General features: G+C 48.9%; 1 protein-coding gene across 9 annotated transcripts in view; it reads right to left on the reverse strand.

The window, feature by feature from the left end:
* LOC109683327 (arf-GAP with dual PH domain-containing protein 2) overlaps positions 1-18,819 on the reverse strand; it is a 44,317-nt gene that overhangs the window by 13,405 nt on the left and 12,093 nt on the right. For 2 of the 9 annotated variants that reach the window (XM_074046412.1, XM_074046411.1), the window contains exons 1-6: positions 17,405-17,589; positions 16,483-16,613; positions 14,831-14,922; positions 11,090-11,169; positions 8,497-8,609; positions 1,908-2,054 (exon numbers count right to left, since the gene is read on the reverse strand). In XM_074046412.1, the coding sequence (XP_073902513.1) occupies positions 1,908-2,054; positions 8,497-8,609; positions 11,090-11,169; positions 14,831-14,922; positions 16,483-16,613; positions 17,405-17,498 (657 nt within the window). In that variant the 5' untranslated portion in view covers positions 17,499-17,589. Of the gene's footprint in view, positions 1-1,907; positions 2,055-8,496; positions 8,610-11,089; positions 11,170-11,999; positions 14,797-14,830; positions 14,923-16,482; positions 16,614-17,404; positions 17,590-18,819 lie in introns of those variants that run through there. The other 7 variants (XM_074046414.1, XM_074046413.1, XM_074046415.1 and 4 more) reach the window with 6 other exon arrangements.

Raw genomic sequence — 18,819 nt, forward strand, 5'->3', positions numbered from 1 at the left:
AGGAAGGGACTACCCAAGTGACACAGCTGACAGCAGCAGAGACAGAGCTCCAACTTGGACTCCAGACCCCTGCTCTTCAGAACACCCTACCGGGCACGCTGCCCAGGCCCAGGAGGAAGGAAACACAAAGACTGTTGGAGGGCAACCCGCCGTCACCACCCCACTGTGAGCAACACTTGGGAAGGCCCAGGCCCTACATCTGGTTCCTGACTTCTGCTGCCCAAGGCTCTCCCAGCAGCAGTAGAGGCACACATGGTGGAAATGGGTGCAGGGCTGAGGAACCACTGGCTGTGTGACACTGAGCAAGTTACCTAACATGGGCATGCATCAGGGATGTGGGGACAAAACACTTCCAGGGTTGTTTTGAGGATTAAGAAATGACATATAAGCCAGTGGCTCAAGCCTGTAATCCTAGCTACTCAGGAGGCAGAAATCAGAAGGATCACAGTTAAAAACCAACCCAGGCAAACAGTTCACAAGACCCTATCTCAAAAAACCTGTCACAGAAAAGGGCTGGTGAAGTGGCTCAAGGCATAGGCCCTGAAGTCAAGCCCCAGTACTGCAAAAGAAAAGAAGTATAGCTGCCAGGTACTACTTGGGGGCCTGAGGTGGGGAGGATTGAGGTTCAAGACCAGCCCGAACAAACTGTTCATGAGATCCCATCTCCAAAATAACCAGAGCAAAATGGACTGCAGGTGTGGCTCAATTGGTAGACTGCCTGCTTTGCAAACATGAAGCCCTGAGTTCAAACTCCAGTACCACCAAAAAAGAAACAATGTACAACTATTGCCAAGAATAGTGTCCACTAGAATTAATAGATGCCCCCAAAATGTCAACCCCCACTTAGCATCTCTGTCCTCTGATCCACCCCAGGACCCTGCTCAGGAGCCAACCCAGTTTACTCTCTTGAATCTACTTTTTTCTTTTTTTTTTTTTTTGGCAGTACTGAGGTTTGAACTCAGAGCCTCAGGCTTACTGGGCAGGTGTTCTACCACTTGAGCCACTCTGCCAACCCTTTTTGACCTGCCTGCTCTTCTCCGACTGGGCTGATCTCCTGGATCATTAAGTAATATACCCCAAATCTTTTGTTTGTTTTTTGGGTTTGCTTTTGGTTTTGTTTTTTTGAGATTGGGTCTCACTCTGTAGCCCAGGTTGGCCTCAAAATCACAATCCTGCCTCAGCCTCCCTCGTGCTAGGATCACAAGTACTTGAATGCATATAGTTTCTTTCTTTCTTTCTTCCCTCCTTTCTTTCTGTTTTTGTTTTTTTTTTTTTTTTTTTGGTGGTAATGATATTTGAATTTAGGGGCTCACACTTGCTAGGCAGGTGCTCTTACCACTTGAGCCACCCTGCCCTTTTTTTGTGATTTTTTTTTTTTAATAGGGTCTTACAAACTATTTCCCTGGGGCTGGCTTCAAACTATGATCCTCCTGATCTCTGCCTCCTGAATAACTAGGATTACAAGCATGAGCCACTGGTGCCTGGCTTAAATGGTAGTTTCTAATTCAGCAGGTCTAGGGTGGCCTGAGACTCTAGTTCTGACAAGTGCCCACGAGATTTATGCTGATGCTGTTGGTCCAGGGTGGTACACAGAGAACCAAGGCCCTAGCCTAATCCAAATTCAGGATCTCTGGCTCTCCCTGCATTTGCCGTTCCTGGTCATTGTTCCTGCTGGTAACTGGACTCCCACTGGTGACCATGCACTGTCCAGATATGTCCATGGCACCTGCTGGGTTCTCCTCCCACATCTCACTCTGCCTTCCTCATCCATCTGTCCCAGACTGGGAAGTGAAAGTAGTCAGCAGTAGCAAGGGTCAAGAGGCAGCTGAGTGCGTCATGAAGTGTGCAATGGAAGTAGTGAGCTGGCCTGCTGAGTCTCGGATGCCAAGCTGGGCACTGCATCTTACCTTCCCACTTTCGTGATACACAAATAGGTTCCGGGTGCGCCCCTCTCTTCTGTAGGTGACCTGCAGCCCATGTGGATGCCCGATTTTTTCTGTCTGGAAGGTGGCATTCAAGTCCTTGATGCTGATGACAGCTTTGGGGCCTTTTCCCTGAAAGAGAGAAAGGATTCTCTGTATGATGACATTTCCAGCTGCATGACTTCTTCTCACCTTCACCAAGCCCTTTATGCAAACCAGGAAGCAATATGTAACTTTGGGCGTTAAATATTCTTGCTTGAATATCAAAAGGAATAGATATTCTACTGATTTCCCGTACTCTGTCATCCCCTACCCCTGCCTCATCGGACTGGTCTCTAAGCAGGAAGGGAGTTTGGAAAGGCCTTGACTTGAACTTTTCAAACTTTTTTAGCCATAGACCTTTTTCTGAAGTAAGTCATCCATGGAAGCCAAACAAATAACCAGATATAAGCAGGCATGGGGGCCTTGCAGTGCTCCATCCCCTGCCGTGCGCTCCTGTCCTGGGATCTGTTACACAGTGGAGCAGAGCTGATGCCAAGAAGGGGTGGGATGGGAAAAGGAAATGCTTTCCTTCTTTCCCGGTGGAGACCATGATGACTCCAACAACTCTGGCAGCCTGGACCTGTGGGAGCCACTAACCACGTGTGGCTGTTTGAATTAAAATTAAACAAAATTGGGCTGGGGGTGGCCAGGCACCAGTGGCTCATGCCTGTAATCCTAACTACTTGGGAGGTTGACATTGGGAGGATCAAGTTTCAAACCTAGCCTGAGCAAGATCCCATCTCCAAAATAACCAGAGCAAAATGGACTGGAGGCATGGCTCAAGCAGAGAGCACCTGCTTTGCAAGTGCAAAGCACTGAGTTCAAATCCCAGTTCCACCAAAAATAAAATAAATCAAAATCAAAACCAGACAAAAAATTTAGGGCTGGAAATGTAGCTCAGTGGTAGAGCCCACAGAGTATAAGGTTCTGAATTTAATCCCTAGCACTGCAAAAAAAAAAAAAATACTAATAAAGCCAATCTGTTTAAAATGAGACTTGCCTCATCCCATCTCCTGCTGTGTTTCCCACGGGGAATCACTGACATAAATTTGATGTTTATCCTTCTAGTTCCCTCTTCAGACTTGCGCACACATATATACATATGCATAGTATTGTCTTATGTAGGTTTTTTGTTTGCAGTACTGGGGATCAAACCCAGGACTCTGTGCACGCGAGGTAAGTGCTGTATTACTGAGTCACATCCCTAGCCCTTGTTCTTTTGAGGCAAGTCTTGCTATGTACCTCAGGCTGATCTGGAACTCATGGTCTTCCTGCCTCCTGAGTGCTGAGATGAGAGGCACATGCTACCATGCTCAGTTCTTATGTTTTTGCTTTTTGTTTTGTGGCACTGGAATTTGAACTCAGGGTTTCACACTTGCTAGCCAGGTGCTCTGCCACTTAGGCCACACCATCAACCCTCTTATGTGATTCTAATGTACATAAATGGTGTCATGCCAAATGTATCATTCTCTATCTTAACTTTGTCACTCAATATTATATTTTTGAGGTCTACCCATGTTGACATACATCAACCTAGAGTTTGTTCTTGTGGATGACTACACCAAAAGCTATTGATTCACTTTCCTGTTGATGTGTGTGTGTGTGTGTGTGTGCGTGTTTAAACTCACAATTCTCTTGCCTCAGCCTTCAAGTGTTGGGATTACAGGTGTGTACCACTATGCCCAGCTTGCTGTTGAGATTATTTCTGATTTTTTGTTATCATAAGTAATGCTACAGTCAGTTTATGTTTCTGCATATGTGAGGGTCTCTGCAGGTCACAATGTATACTTGAGAAGTTATTGTTAGATCACAGCTGTGTGCAACTTGAACTTGCCAACTTATTCTACTGAATGGCCCCACAGCAGTTGTGCCAATACTTAATCCCACCAACAACAGAGAAGAGTTACCCGTCCCCATGTTCTCATTAATGCGCAACATTGCCTGATTTACAACTTTTGCCAATATCATGGGTACGAAATTGTATCTCACTGTTAATTTTCACTTAGTCAACTTCACTGAGGTACCACTTATGAGCAATACTGTACTTGTTTTAAGAACAGTTTGAGGGCTGATGGAGTGGCTCAAATGATAGAATGCCTACCTAACAAGCTTGTAGCCCTGGGTTCAACCCCCAGTACCACAAAAACAGAAAAAAGGAGATAAAGGATGGAGGGCTGGCAGAATGGCTCTATTGGTACAGCATCTGCCTAGCAAGCTCAAGGCTCTGAATCCAACGCCCAATACCACAAAAAAAAGTTTGTTTTTTGACAAATGTATTTCTCCACAATACAGTCACTGCAACAATCAACATATAAAACATTCCCATCACCTCAGAAGAGTTCCCTCACTCTCTTGCAGTCAATCCCTACCCCACTTCAACCCCAGATAACCATTTATCTGCCTTCTACTGGTAGCTTTGCCTACTCAAAAATTTCATATATAAATGGACTCATGTAGAACATTTGGATAAGGATATTTTGGCTTAGAATAAATTTTTTTTTTGCAGCAACTGGGGTTTGAACTCTGGACCTCACACTTGCTAGGCGGGTGCTCTACCACTTGAGCTACTCTACCAGCCCTTCAACAGACATTCTGGAGGGTATGGAGTATAGCTCATTGTAGTTTTAATTTTCATGTCCCTAACTGTCCGAGAGATGGACCAGCAGTTCTGATATTTATCCAGCAAGCTGGTTTCCTTTAATGGAGCTGACAGTCCATTTCCTTTCCCTATTTTTCCAATAGATTGTCTTTTTCTTCTTGAGTTGTAATTTTAAAAAATACATATTCTGGGTATTTACATTGTTACGTTGACATAGCATCTGGAGTTTTCTTTTTTATGCTTCACTTACTCTTTTTTTTTTGGCAGTACTGGGGTTTGAACTCAGGGCCCTGTACTTGCTAGGCAGGTGCTCTACCACTTGAGCCACGCCCCTGCTTTAGGTACTTTTTGAATAGGGCCTTGAATAGTGTATAATCCCTGGCCCATCTGGACTGTACTTCCTGCACAGCTGGGATGGTAAGTGCTCACCACCATGCCCAACTTTCATTGGTTGAGATGGGGTCTTGCAAACTTTTTGCCCAGGCTGCCCTTAAACTGTGATCCTCCCAATCTCTGCCTTCCAAGTAGCTAGGATTATAGATATAAGCCACTGCATTTGGCTTGTGTTGGTTATGATATGGGGTTGTGCTACGATGCCCAGGCTGTTTATTTTTTTCTGCACTGGAGTTTAAATTCAGAGCTTTGTACTTGTTAGGCAAGCACTCTACTGCTTGAACCACATGCCCCAGGCCTTCCTGGGCTCGAGAGATTCTCCTGCCTCAGCCTCCTGAGTAGCTGGGGCTACAGGACTGTTTTACCATACCCAGCTTATGTTTGTTTGTGACAGGATCTTGCTATGTAGCCTAGACTGACCTCAAACTCATGATTTTCCTGTGTCAGCCTCCTGAGTACAGGGATTACAGACATGCACCACTACACCTCATCCAGTTCACTTTTTTGTATTACTCAAATTTTTACACATAAATGAGTTACCTCTATGATTGAAAAGAAATTTCCATTCTGGGAAATATATGATCAAGCTGGGTACGGTGCTTCATACCTGTAATTCCAGTCTCTAATCCTAGCACTCAGGAGTCCCAGGCCAGGCTGGAATACATAGCAAGACCCTGTCTCAAAAACACAAAACAAGTCAGGTGCCAGTGCCTCACACCTGCAATCCTACCTACTTGGGAGGCTATTTGAGAGGCTATCTGGAGGATGGAGTTTGAGGCCGGCCCAAGCAAAAAGTTCAAGAGACCCTATCTCCAAACTAACCAGAGCAAAATAGACTAGAGGTGTGGCTCAAGTGGTAAAATGCCTGCTTTGCAAGTGCGAAGCCCTAAATTCAAATCCCAGTCCCACAAAAAAAAAAAAAAACCCTAAAAAAAGACCCACAAAAACCAGCCAGGTGCTGTGGCTCATTACTGTAATCCAGGCTACTCAGGAGACAAGATCCAGAGGATCACAGTTTAAGTCCAGTGGTGGGGGGGAGGGAGGATTTGGTGAGACCCCTATTTCAACCAATAAACTGTGGTGGCACATACCTGTCATCCCAGCTATGAGGGAGGAGTACTAGGAAAATGGTGGTACAGTTCAGCCTGTGCAAAAATGTGAGACCATATCTGAAAAATAACTAAATCAAAAAGAGCTGGCTGGGTGCCAGTGGCTTATGCCTGTAATCCTAGCTACTCAGCAGGCAGAGATCAGGAGGATTGTGGTTCGAAGCCAGCCTGGGCAGTTTGTGAGCCCCTACCTCAAAAATACCTACACAAAAAAGGGTTGGTGGAGTAGCTCAAGTGGTAGAGCATCTGCCTAGCAAGTGTGAGACCGAGTTAAAACCCGAGTACTACAAAACAAAAACAAACAAAATGAACATAGGGAGCCCACTCTAGTTTTGGACTATTCTAGGCTGAACTGACTTGGAACTGAAAAACAGATTAACTTTTTTTCCAACCAAAGATGAAACTCCATCTAAAGGCCATTTTGCAGCAGCAGCTGGGGCTTAGGGCTCTTTCTCACCACAGTAGCACTTTTTCTTCCAGCCTTCTGTGCTATTTCAATAAAAATGTTGAAAAATCAACAGTTCCAGTCCTTTAAGTTGAAGACAGAGAAGATATCTCCACCTTCACTTGGAGTGTTAACACTCTTCTTCCCAGAAGACTTGGTTCTAGGGCACGGCCACACTAGACAGCCCTTGTAGCACTGCTTTGGTCTGTCTAGGAAGCGACAGGTAAATAAGTTACAATTTCTTCATATGGGAAATACACTCAGGTGAAGGCTAACGTGCTCAGAGCTAGTCCTCCTCTAATTTTGTTGGCCACTCCTTCACATTCTCCTTGCTGACAACTTTTCATTTTTCTGTCCTCTAGGGCTCAATGTGGTAACTGGTCTTCCAAGATACTCCTCACCAATTCCTTCCCTCCCTGTAGGCACCTGACACTCTATCCATACAAAAGTGGACTCTATGTCCCCTCCCCTTCAACCTAGGCTCACTGCATGACTTGCTTTGACCAGTACAGTGCAGTTCCTGGCCTCCTCTTTGGCTTGAAGGAAGCCAGCCACCATGCTGGGCTGAGTATGCAGCTCAGAGCGCTTGCCTTGAATGCACAAGGCCCTGGATTCGAACCATAGGACCATAAGAAAAAAACAACAAAAACGAAGCAAGTATTAGACTCCTGACTGACAGCAGCGGGGGCGGGGCACGCTAGGTTCTCTGCGACATGTGAGTGCAAGCTTCCTTGCTCCTCTAGCCCAGCTCCATGCACAAGGTGATGACCCAGCTGACACCACATGGTATTCACTGGAGCTGCCAAGGCCTGTTCATTCCTGATCCACAGAATTGGGAAGAACAGGAGGTTGATGTTTGAAGCCGTAAGGTTTTAGGGTAGTGTGTGATTCAGCCACAAATAACCAGATGCTCTGTGCCCAAACAACTTTTCCCTACTTAGGCAACTCCACACATTCCCGTGGTTTAGCCAGTCCACATGCTAAGGACATTAGCTCCAAACTCTCCAGCCTCCAACACTGTGCAGCCGCCTTCTCCATGTCTCCACTTGGATGACAATTAGCATCTCAAACTGAAAAGGACCCTTGACCACTCCCTTAAGGGGCTAAGTCTGCTCTCAGCAGATAGCAAGTTCATCCTTCTAGGTTTACAGGACAAAAATACATTACGCGCTTAGCATGAGCAAGGCCCGGGTACTGGGGCTGGGTACCGTGGCGCACTCCTGTCACTCCCAGTTACTCAGGAAGTTCAAGCAGGAGGATTGCTTGAACGCTTGAGTATAAGACCAGCTTGGGCAACACAGTGAGACTGTATCTCAAAAAACAAAATGAGCTGGGTGCTGGTGGCTCACACCTGTAATCCTAGCTACTTGGGAGGCAGAGATCAGGAGGATTACAGTTTGGGGCCAGCCTGGACAAAAAGTTCAAGAGACCCTATGTAGAAACACCCAACACACACACACACAAAGGACTGGCAGAATGGCTGAAGAAATTGTGAGGCCCTGGGTTCAAATCCCAATACTGCCAAAAAGAAAGAAAGAAATCCCAAAACAAACTGGGCACCATAATTGGCTCATGTATGTAATTCAAACTAGTTGGGAGGCTGAGATTAGGAGGATCAAGGTTTGGGGCCAGTCTGGACAAACAGTTTGCAAGACCCCATCTCTAAAATAACCAAAGCAAAAGGGACTGGTGGAGTGGCTCAAGCAGCAGAACACATGCTATGCAAATGTGAAGCCCTGAGTTCAAACCCCAGTTCCACCCCTTCAAAAAAAACAAACATGGACCAGTCTAAGTTGATTCAAAGTGACCAGAGTACAGTTTTCAGAGGACTAGGTTGATGGTAGATCCAGGAAAAAGGAGAAGAATGTTGTTCTCTCAGTGGTTGAAACTCTCTACTAGACAAGGCACCACACCCTCCATGTACTCTTTAGTGAAGCCTTAGTGAACAAGCGCTCTGGAAGGAAACTCTCAAGTCTGGCCTCTTACCTCTTCCTTGGTGTAGTACTTCAGGAGGCCTTCTCTTGTCAGAAGGACAAACCTTCTTCTCAGGAACTGTGCGTTGTCCCTTCCTCGCTTCCACAGGAATCCTTCCCGGTTACCTTAACCACCAAGGACAAAGAGGAATGGACATCCATGACCTCAAGATGAATAAGCAGCCAATGAACCTCTCAGGGCTTCAGGGGTAGAAAGAGCCCTTCATCTGTTGCCCAAATACCTCCAAACAATTTCAGCTGCAGAACACAAAGGTCCTGTCTGGGGCCAACTCTGTGATGCCTTACTTAGTTGGATTTCACCCACTGGGCAAAATTTCCTCCTTGGCTCTCCACGGGATCAGGCTGTCTAAATCCTGGTGGGGGGGTGGGGACGGGACTGGGCATGGTGGTTCATAACTGTAATCCCAGCTACTTGGGAGGCAGATATAGGATTGATGTTCAAGGCCAGCCAAGTAAAAAGTTAGCAAGAATCTCAAAGAACAAGCTGGGTATGGTAGTGCCTGCCTGTGATCCCTGTGATCCTCTGTGAGGCAGAGGTAGGAGGATTGCAGTCTGAGGCCAGTCTGGGCAAAAACATGAGACCCTATCTGAAAAACAAAGGAAAAGGAGTAGGGGTAGAGCCCTGGGCTAGCAAGTACAAGGCCCCAAGTTCAATTCCCACTACTGACAAAAAACAAAACAAGGAAGGCTAACTCCTGAGAAACTGATTCTGAAGGAGACCTGGTTCTACCTAACTTCATACAGACATTACCCTACTAAAACTTTGGGAATAATAAGTGACCTTGATGCATCTACTGGTTTGAAGAGTAATTTGCAGGACAAAGGCCACATGTTTTCCCTCATATGTGGAAACTAGATCTATAAGACAAATGCATACATAAATACATACATGGTCTTCTATACACGTGTGTGTGTGTGTGTGTGTGTGTGTGTGTGTGTGTGTGTGTGTAGAGAAAGAGAGAGAGAGGGAACATGACTGCAATCATGGGGAAACACGATTGTATTCGTGGTCTGTCTGAGGGAACTATGGGAAGGCAGGAGAAGAAAAGAGAATGACAGTGACTAATACTGCACTACAATACATCTGGGTATAAAGAAGGTATAAGAAAATTCATGTAAGTTGATGAATAATAGGAGAGCAGGGTGACAGACAAAAAGTAATAGAGGGGGTAACCTGATTAAAGTACGATAGATACCTGGGTAAAATACCAAGATGAAATCCCCTCGAACAATCAATATACACATTAAAAAAATGAAGGACTTGGACTGGAGGCGTGGTTCAAGTGGTAGAGTGCCTGCTTTGCAAGCATGAAGCCATGAGTTCAAACCCCAGGTCCACCAAAAAAAAAAAAGCAAAAAAAGGCTGGATGCCAGTGGCTCATGTCTGTAATCCTAGCTACTCAGGAGGCAGAGATCAGGAGGTTTGGAAGTCAGCACCAGGCAAATAGTTCACAAGACCTTCTCTCGAAAAACCATCATAAAAGAAGGCTGGAGGAGTGGCTTAAGTGGTAAAGAGTGCCTGCCTAGCAAGTATGTGGCCCTGAGTTCAAACCCCAGTGCTGCCAAAAAAAGAAGGTCAAGGAGGTAAAACAGATTCTGTCTGGGGACTGGGCATCAATGGGAGAGGGGAAGGTAAACAGAGAGGGTGAAGGAGGGTGAATATTGAATATGGAGTTGTACTTTGTATCCACGTATTAAAATACAAATTCTTCTAAGAAGGGGGAGGGGGAAGAGAACGATGGAGGTGTGAACCTAGTTAAGACATATTATAAGCACATATGTAAATGTTTCAATGTCTCCCCCTGTTCAACTATTATATGCTACTAAATAAAAATTTTTAAAAAGATTTATTTGCACTCCTAGTAGCTAAGAGTTGAGCATTGACTGCCTTTGGACCTCCAAGGACTGTTGTTGTTTTAGGCAGTACTGGGATTTTGAGCCACTCCACCAACCCTCTTTTGTGATGGTTATTTTCGAGATAGGGTCTTGCAAACTATTTGCCCAGGCTGGCCTCAAACCAAGATCCTCCTGATCTCTGCCTCCTGAGTAGCTAAGATTAAAGGTGTAAGCCACTGGTGTCTGGCTTCCAAGAATAACTTTGTTAACTCTCTCAGTTAGTGTCAGGTTGAACTCAGGTCAAAACTGCCTGAGTGAAAATTGCCATTGATCTGGGGCTGCCGATGAGGCTGTGCCCTGCACCAGGGAGGGGCAGGGAAAGGGAGGCAGATATCCAGCCTACGCTCCTCGCCAAGCCTAAAGCTGCACCAGGAGTTCCATTAACTGAGAGCAGGGCTGCTGTTCTAATGGTCTGCCCGGTGGGGAGTCTTCCTGCACTTCATACTAGGACTCTGCACTGCTGTGACCCTGCAAGATCAAGACCCACGTGTTTCTCTGCTGCTGGGACCACAAAGCATCACCTGCTCAAGTGCTTGCTGCTTCCAGGCAGGGGAGCTCACAACTTGGCTTCCATAGGCAGAGCCAGGGCAGCAGGCATCTTGTAGATAGGTCTTGCTCCTTGCTGCACGTACTTTGTTCTAGAGAGCTCATTAGAACACAGACCTCAAAAGACAAGAAAATAACTTTACCTGGGAGTGAGACGGTTTTCCCTTCAGCCATAAACTCCTGTCGCTCATACTTAGCTCGAATCCATTGTTCCTTTAAGACCCTAGAAAGAGAGACATTTTGGTTAACTGTCTGCTAAAGATTCTTCCCATAGTGACCTTGCAAGACTCTGCAGCAGAGGGTGGGAACAACACAGCAGCCGCCTTGCTGCCTGCTGGGCTACCTAGGGTTTCTCAGCCTCAGGCCTGTTGCCCTGCAGTGCAACAGTGTTGTGGTGCAGTCCTGTGCTTTGTAGAAGGTGTGACAATATTTCTAGCCTCTACCTACCAGATGCCAGTAGTAGTAGATGCGACACCCAGAATGTCTTCAGACATTACTGAATATCTCCAGGGAAAGAATTTTTCTCACCATGGTTTTTTCTCTCTGTCTGAGAGCCGCTGGACTGTTCTAACCCCAGTGGTAGTCCTCCAGGTCAATAAGGAAAGGTACCAGCTCCCCTGGACATCTCCCCTGCCGCCACTCACTGCATGCCCATGACCTTGAATTAGGAAAGCCTGAGGGCTCCTGGGCCCGTTCATGAACTCTAGGCCTATGATACTGGACGAGCAGTGATCTTGGGGCCTGACCACCTGGGATCTATCTGGTCTCACTCTACCTATGGTCTACTGTGTGACCAAGAACAAGTAACTTTACCCAACTCCTCTGAAGTTTGGTACTATGCCAGTAATAGCATACCTTCCCCTACAAGGTTGTTGAGAGGTTTAAATGTACATAAAAACCTGACACTGTGTAGGTGTTTAATGCTATCTCAGTCAAATGTTACTATCCATGACCCCTGCAGAAAACCCACACATCCAAGAGTGGACCTATGTTAATTGTTTGGTTCCCTTTTACCATTGTCAGGCACATGTTTCAAGGTTTACCTGACCTTACCTCCTGAACAGGAGTGACCTAGAGCTGGTCACCTGACTCAAACTGGTCATTCACAGCTCCGGGCTGCCCTGGGCTGTGAGGACAAAAGGAGCAAAACTGAAAGAGAGATTAACTGGAATCCCTCTCTGGGGCCACACTGGGCTGTGTAGACTGGCACCTGAACATGACCTTATTGCTAGTGGCTGGCAGGAAAGTCTGGCTGAGAGAAAGATGCAGGAAAGAGAGCCAGATGTGAGACACCTGATCATGTTTGAGCCCTGGCTTGGTTCTTCCTGAGGGTAGCTTCACCTCTGTCCTTCCTGTGGTCTGATCCCCAAAACCCACAGAATTCTCTTTTGCCTGAGCCAACTTAAATTGGGTTTCTGTTACTTACAATCAAGGGTCCTTCCTGGACTGGGGACACAGCCCAGTAATACAGCACTTGCTTGCCATGCATGAGACTCTGGGTTCTGTCTCCAGTACCTCAAAATAAAAGTTATTTCCTAATGTACAGCCCTCATTCCTAGGACACTGAGGACAGCCACCAGTCCCACATGAGGATGGGACTCCTGGGCCACAGAATCAGAGCTGGGAGAGGGATTGGAGATCAAGGGCACCAATCTTGGTCCTGGAGTGGGGAACTTACTGGGATTTTAGAACTGGAGAGAAGCAGCCATGGGTACTCAGCTAAAGGGGGTCAGAATGTAGGGCTGTTGGAGTCATGGCAAGTAACGTCTGTGTGATGTTGGCAGAAAACCGCATACAGGAGGTGCTTGCACGTGCATAGAGCAAAGTGGCAGCAGTGTCTCAAGTAGAGTCCAATATGTCCCTCAGCTGGGCTGGGGACCGGGCAGCATTCTAAAGCTGACACTGAGAAAAGCTAGTGTGCGTGGAGGGTCTGGGCACGGAGGTGCACGTCTGTGATCCCAGCTATGTGGGAGGTGGAGATCAGGAGGCTCGTGGTCCAGGCAAAAGTGTGAGACCTACCTGCCAGATGCCCATGACTGATGCCTCAAACCTCAGTACTTGGGAAGCCGAGATTGGGAGAATCACCAGTTGAGGCCCGCCCTGACAAATGGTTCTTAAGACCCATCTGGACTAACAGCAGCCAGCTATGAGTGAGGATGAGACTGGAAGGACCCCAGCTCCTGACCAGTCTGGGCAAACAGTTTGCAAGACCCCATCTCAACAGAACAAAGCCAGGCACAGTGGCATGCACCTGTCACCCTAGTGATGATGGGAAGTTTAAAATAGAGGGTCATGATCCAGACCAGCTTTGGCAAAAAAGCAAGACGCTTCTCCAAAACAACTAGAGCGAAAGGTTGGAGCCCTGGCTCGAGTGGTAGTGCGCCTGCCTAGCAAGCACAAATCAAGTTCAAACCTCAGTATCACACAAACAAACACCACCAGTGAGCCAGGTGCCAGTGGCTGTAATCCTAGCTACTCAGGAGGCAGAGCTCAGGAGAATCGCAGTTCAAAGACATCCTGGAAAAAGAGTTCACAAAAACCCATGACAAAAAAGGGCTGGTGGAGAGGTTCAAGGTGTAGACCAGACCCTAAGTTTAAGCCCCAGTACCACCAAAAAACAACAAACAAACAAACAAAAACCTGGTGTGCCAAGTGGTGTGTGGGAAGTTTTATATAAATCACTTCATCTGATCTCTACAACCATGCTATGAGGCTGGCGTCACAGTCTGCATGTCTGAGATGACGATGCTGACAATCAGAAGTTTGGTAACTTGTGCTCCTCTCACAGCTGGGGAGTGGTAGTGTTAGGAAACAAAACTAAGGTCTTCTGCGTGCCAAGCTGTGCTTCCCCCCACTGCACTCTGCATCAGTATCCCTCGGGTTGTGTAAGTCCTGGGAAATTATAGGACCATCAGATCCTGTTGTATAGTTTGTGGACTGCTCAAAGCACCTGCCGAGGCCAGGGTAGATGAAATGCAACTTGTTCTTTTTTTTTTTTTTTTTTTTTTTTCCAGCACTGGGGTTTAAACTCTGGGCCTCATGCTTGCTAGGTTGGTGCTCTATCTCTTGAAACACTTCTCCAGCCTGCAGCTTGTTCTTTTCTTGCCAGCCACGTCCCCATCTAGTTGGGTCTGCCTAGATGGACTCCTCCCCAGTCACACAGGTGCTGTCTAGCAGCCCTGGGGGAGGCCAAGTCTCTGAGAAGGAGGCCCGGCTCAGGCAGCTAGTCCTGCACAGTTCCAGGATTACCAGGTACCACTGTCACATGGACCCCCTCACCCTCTGGCTGCTTCACAGCTTCCTGCTACATTGGATTCTGTTAATGCCATGAAACAGTCACCAAGGACCCTGCTATCAGATGGGGTAGACACAGAGTTCTGCCTCTGTACACCCCAGGTTCTTCATCTAGTTCACAGAGAGACAGCAGTACTAAAGAGGTTGTTGAGAGTTAGCACATAAGCCTGTGACCGGCAATTATCATTCATACGGTTAGTGCTAAGATCTGCAGCTCAGGGAGTCTCTCAGAGCCAACCTGACCTTGGATGAGGCAGCCCTAGATATAACAGTCAATAGGAAATAGCAGAACCACGTCTGTCCTACTGAAATACCAGCATTTCTCCCCTCTCCAGGCTCTGAGCACATCAGAGACAGGACACAAATCATAGAGAAAAAAAACATTTCTCAGCTATGGAAACTGAGATTCAGAGAGGGGAAGCAGCAGAGGTAGAGAGAGGCTCAACCCAGAATTTTTCTGTATTCTCCATAACTGTTCCAAAAGCATTCCTGGATCTACCTGCTGACCTGGCCCACAGAAAAGCCCACCACAGTCAAAGGCACCAGGGATGGGGCGGGGTGGGGAGGAGACCAGGAAGATCCCTACTCACAGGCAGTCATTTGCCTGGGGGATGTAGTAGAAAGCTGGGACTCTGGCTTCGAACTTGGCCTTCACACGGAGGTTCCCGTTGTTGGTCATAAACTGCAAGACAACAGCAACTTGGGGTAATATTAGAACTTGAAAAAAATGTGAAATGAAACTATGATCTACCCAGAAGGCCACGGGTCTCACTGACTCAAAGGCTGGGTCAGGAGAAACTGCCTCCAAGAAGGAGGCATCCCATCCACTTTGGTCATCACACTGTTGGGAAGCCCTAGCTTGGAACGATGAGGGGTAGTAACAACCATCCTCAGGTAGGAACAGCATGTTACAGTTCTCCTACAGTAGCTTGCTGGATCCCCTCAAACATCTGATACTACCATCCCCACTTTAAAGATGAAGAAAATGAGGCTCGGAGGGGTTTGCCTAAGGTAACACAGCAAGCGAGTGGAAAATTAGGATTCGAACCCAGCTCTGTGTGACTACAAAGCTCATGTTCTCTCTGCCACTCCCTCCACAGGTGGCCAGGACTCCAGCAGCTCTGAAAGTCTGCATAACACTGAGGTGGCTAGAGGATGAGGTGACTGCAGGCCCCATAGGTCAGAATGACCAGTGGGGCCCTTTGGAACCTGAGACCCAGAGGCTGATGTGCCCAGGGATGTGGGGATGTCCCACCTGGCCGTGGCATATCCAGGGTGAGGGCAGGAGTGGGAAGAAACACCAAGTTTGCAATCCTCCTCCCTTGGGCAGAGTGAACCATACCCTTCTCCTGGTAGGGGCGGTGGGGGGTGGGTGAGGGACTGGGCAGTATCACGGGACATGCACTCAACAGAGCAGGGTCCAAATTCTGACCCTTAGGATCTCATCTACAAAAATAAGGAAGGGTGGGTTTCACGAGGCACAAAGTAACAGTCCTTCAGGTGTGTGGGCTGGTTGACTGACTGCCTGACCTTCTCTTGAACTAGAATGTAAGCCCTGCATGGGCAGCAAGTGTGTCTTACCACTCTCCTCTCCCAGTGCCCACCACATGGTGGGTTTATAGGACCTACTGTTGACTGAATAAGTAAAATATGCAGCCCAGTGGTGTCTAGCACTGTTCCTGGTTCAGGGTGGGTGCTCAGTGTTGTCATTTACTTCCCCAATCTTGAACTCTTCAGTCCACCAGCACAGTGTACAACTGCCTGCTCTCTGAAGAGTTTCTGACCAAAATGGTCTCACCATCCAGGTTGAGGATTCTTCCATGCCCACAGTGGAAGAGAAAGTAGCCCACTTCCTGGCTGGGGAAGGGGTGGAGGGCCAAAGACTATGAGTCCGAATGTTTCTCTTCCCTCAGTCCAGGACAGCCACTAAGGATGACAGACTGTTAACTCACTGCTTACTTTGTGCCTGGGCTGAGCCTGCATTTAATCCTTATGCATCCCATAGAGGGTGGTGCATGTCCATAATACAGTAGTGGAAATTGAGGGTCCACAGTTAGAATTCAGTAAATAGCCTAGGGTCTCACAGCTTGTGGGCAAGAGACCAGCCAGGATTTGAACGCAGGGCCTCGAAACCACCATCTATTAGACTGAGTTTCCTCTCCTTCCTCACGACCCCTCTGCAGAATGGGAGCACCTCCCAACATTTTCGTTGCAAGCTCTCCACGCGGGTGCGCCTTTCTACCTCTACAACACTGTCGTCCCAGAAGTCAAGTCTCACGGATTTCACTTTGCTGATGTCCGGGAAGTTGCGGTGGACGCCGGAGCAGTGGAGACAAATGAAGATCCCCAGCTTGTAGGAGGCCCAGTCGGGACCTGCAGGGTGGGCGGGAGAGAGGACAGGAGCGGAGCTCAGCACAGTGGGGCCAGGAGACCGGGGCTGGGCTGGGGGAGGGGTGCTGGGATAGGCAGGGCAGGGCAGGGAAGGTCTGATTCGGGGGCGGTGGCCAACTCTGCCCACGCTGGGGACTCCTTTTTTTCTCGGTCTCCCCACTTCAGACCAACTAAGTTGCGGGCATGCAACCTCTGGTCAATCCACCCGCTATGGCACGGTGGCGCCAGGGTGAAGACCTTGGGACGACGCGGGGCTTGGGGGCAAGAGGGTGAGGCAGGCTCGACGTGGAAGCGACGGAACTGAGGGGGAACCGAGAGGAGCGCGAGGAAGGGTCCTGCTCAGGGAGCCGCAGGAGGGAGGTCTGCTCGGTGGAGAGGGGTGGGGGGGGTGGGCAGGGAGTCTGGGGGACGTCGGGGCGCGGGACGGCGGGCACAGGAGGGGCAGGAGGCCGGGGACGGGGGTCCGGGGTCTCCTGGGGCGTGGGTTGCACCCAGGTCAGAGGGACGACACAGGGAGCGGGGTCCTGGGTGGTGGCGGACTGGTAGGAAAAGCGAGCGGGACGTCGGGGTCCCGCACCAGAATGGGGAGCGGGGTCCCGGGTCTGGGTGGGTGAGGATCCAGGCGCAGGGCGAAGCGAGGGGCATGTGTGGGTCCTACGGGGAGTGGGGGGTGGGGAGTAGGACCCCGTGCGCTCTAGGCGACGGGCAGGCGGGTCGGGTCGGGGTGGGTCCTGGGATGCACCTGCCCCGCGCCCCGCACCCCGCACCCTTACCCGCCGCCCCGCAGTCGGCGCAGTGCGCGTTGCCGGTGTCTGCCGCCTGCAGCAGCTCCAGCAGCCGCTTCTTGTTGCGCTCGCGATCACCCATGGCCGGCCCGGCGGGTCAGCGGGGCTCAACCCCGCAGCCTCCCGGCCAGCGGCCACCCACGGCCGTGCGCTCCACAGCCAGCAGTGAAGGACCCAGCCCTCCGTGCCTCCCGCCCCGCCCTCCTGGACCTCCGGCCCCGCCCCGCCCCGCCTCGGCCGGTCCAGTCTCGATCCGAGCTCCGCCGACCCGAGCGGGACCGAACGCGCGACCTCAAATCCTGGCCTGCCACTTGCTACTGCGAGACCACGAGCAACCTGTTCAACCTTCAGTTTCCACCTCTGTAAAAAAGATGAACAAGCAAGGCGCTGGAAGTTCACGCCTGTAGTCCTAGCTATTAAGGAGGCTAGAATCAGGAGGATCGCAGTTCGAGGCCAGCCTGGGCAAATAGTTCACGGGACCCTACCCCCAAAGTTACTAGCGTAAAACGGACTGGAGACCCGGCTCGAGTGGAAAGGCTCATTTTTCCTAAGCTCGAAGCCTTCAGTTCAAACCCCAGTCCTTCCCCGCCCCTTCATACGCACAAAAGGCGGGGGAGGGAGAGAAAGGGACAGGCAGAGAAAGGGAGGGAGGGAAGAAGAAAGGGAGAAAAGGGGAGAGAGAGAGAGAGAGAGAGAGAGAGAGAGAGAGAGAGAGAGAGAGAGAGAGAGAGAGAGAGAGATGGGAGGTCTGTAGTCTGCAGCATCTCAGGACTCCTTGGAAATTTTAAACGGAAAGTGCTCTTCTGATACAGGATCTTGCATGTATAGAGACATAGCTGTAATGCTAATGCCACCTCCTAAGAAAGTCCTCCCTCTGGTATCCAGTCTCTGGCAACCTCTCCAGCTTCTGGTCTTCTTAGAACTTTTTTTTGGCGGCACTGGGGTTTGAACTTAGGCCCTCCCGCTTGCTAGGCAAGCACTCTTACTGCTTGAGCCACTCCACCAGCCCTTTTTTGTCATGGGTATTTTTGAGATAGGGTCTCACGAACTATTTGCCTGGGGCTGGCATGATCTACCTGATCTCTGCCTCCTGAGTAGCTAACATTACAGGAGGCAACCACCAGCACCAACTTCTCAGAACTTCTTCATAGCATCCCTCCCTTCCCTTTGGCCCCAATATTTTCCATCAACCTCCATCCCATCCTCTGCCTCCAAACACACCTGTGCCTTCACTCCAGCATTTGACGTCAGCATTTCTATTCCTGTATCCCTCATAGCTCCTAGAAATAGCACCTGCACATTTTTAGAAGTTCAAAAAATAGTTACATGACCATGTTCACCAGGAAGTGAACCAGTCTGGACACTGTGAAATTCCATCACCATGATATGGGCAGTAATTAGGT

This window comes from Castor canadensis, chromosome 11 (genome assembly GCF_047511655.1).
Source record: "Castor canadensis chromosome 11, mCasCan1.hap1v2, whole genome shotgun sequence".
Classification (NCBI taxonomy): Eukaryota; Metazoa; Chordata; class Mammalia; order Rodentia; family Castoridae; genus Castor; species Castor canadensis.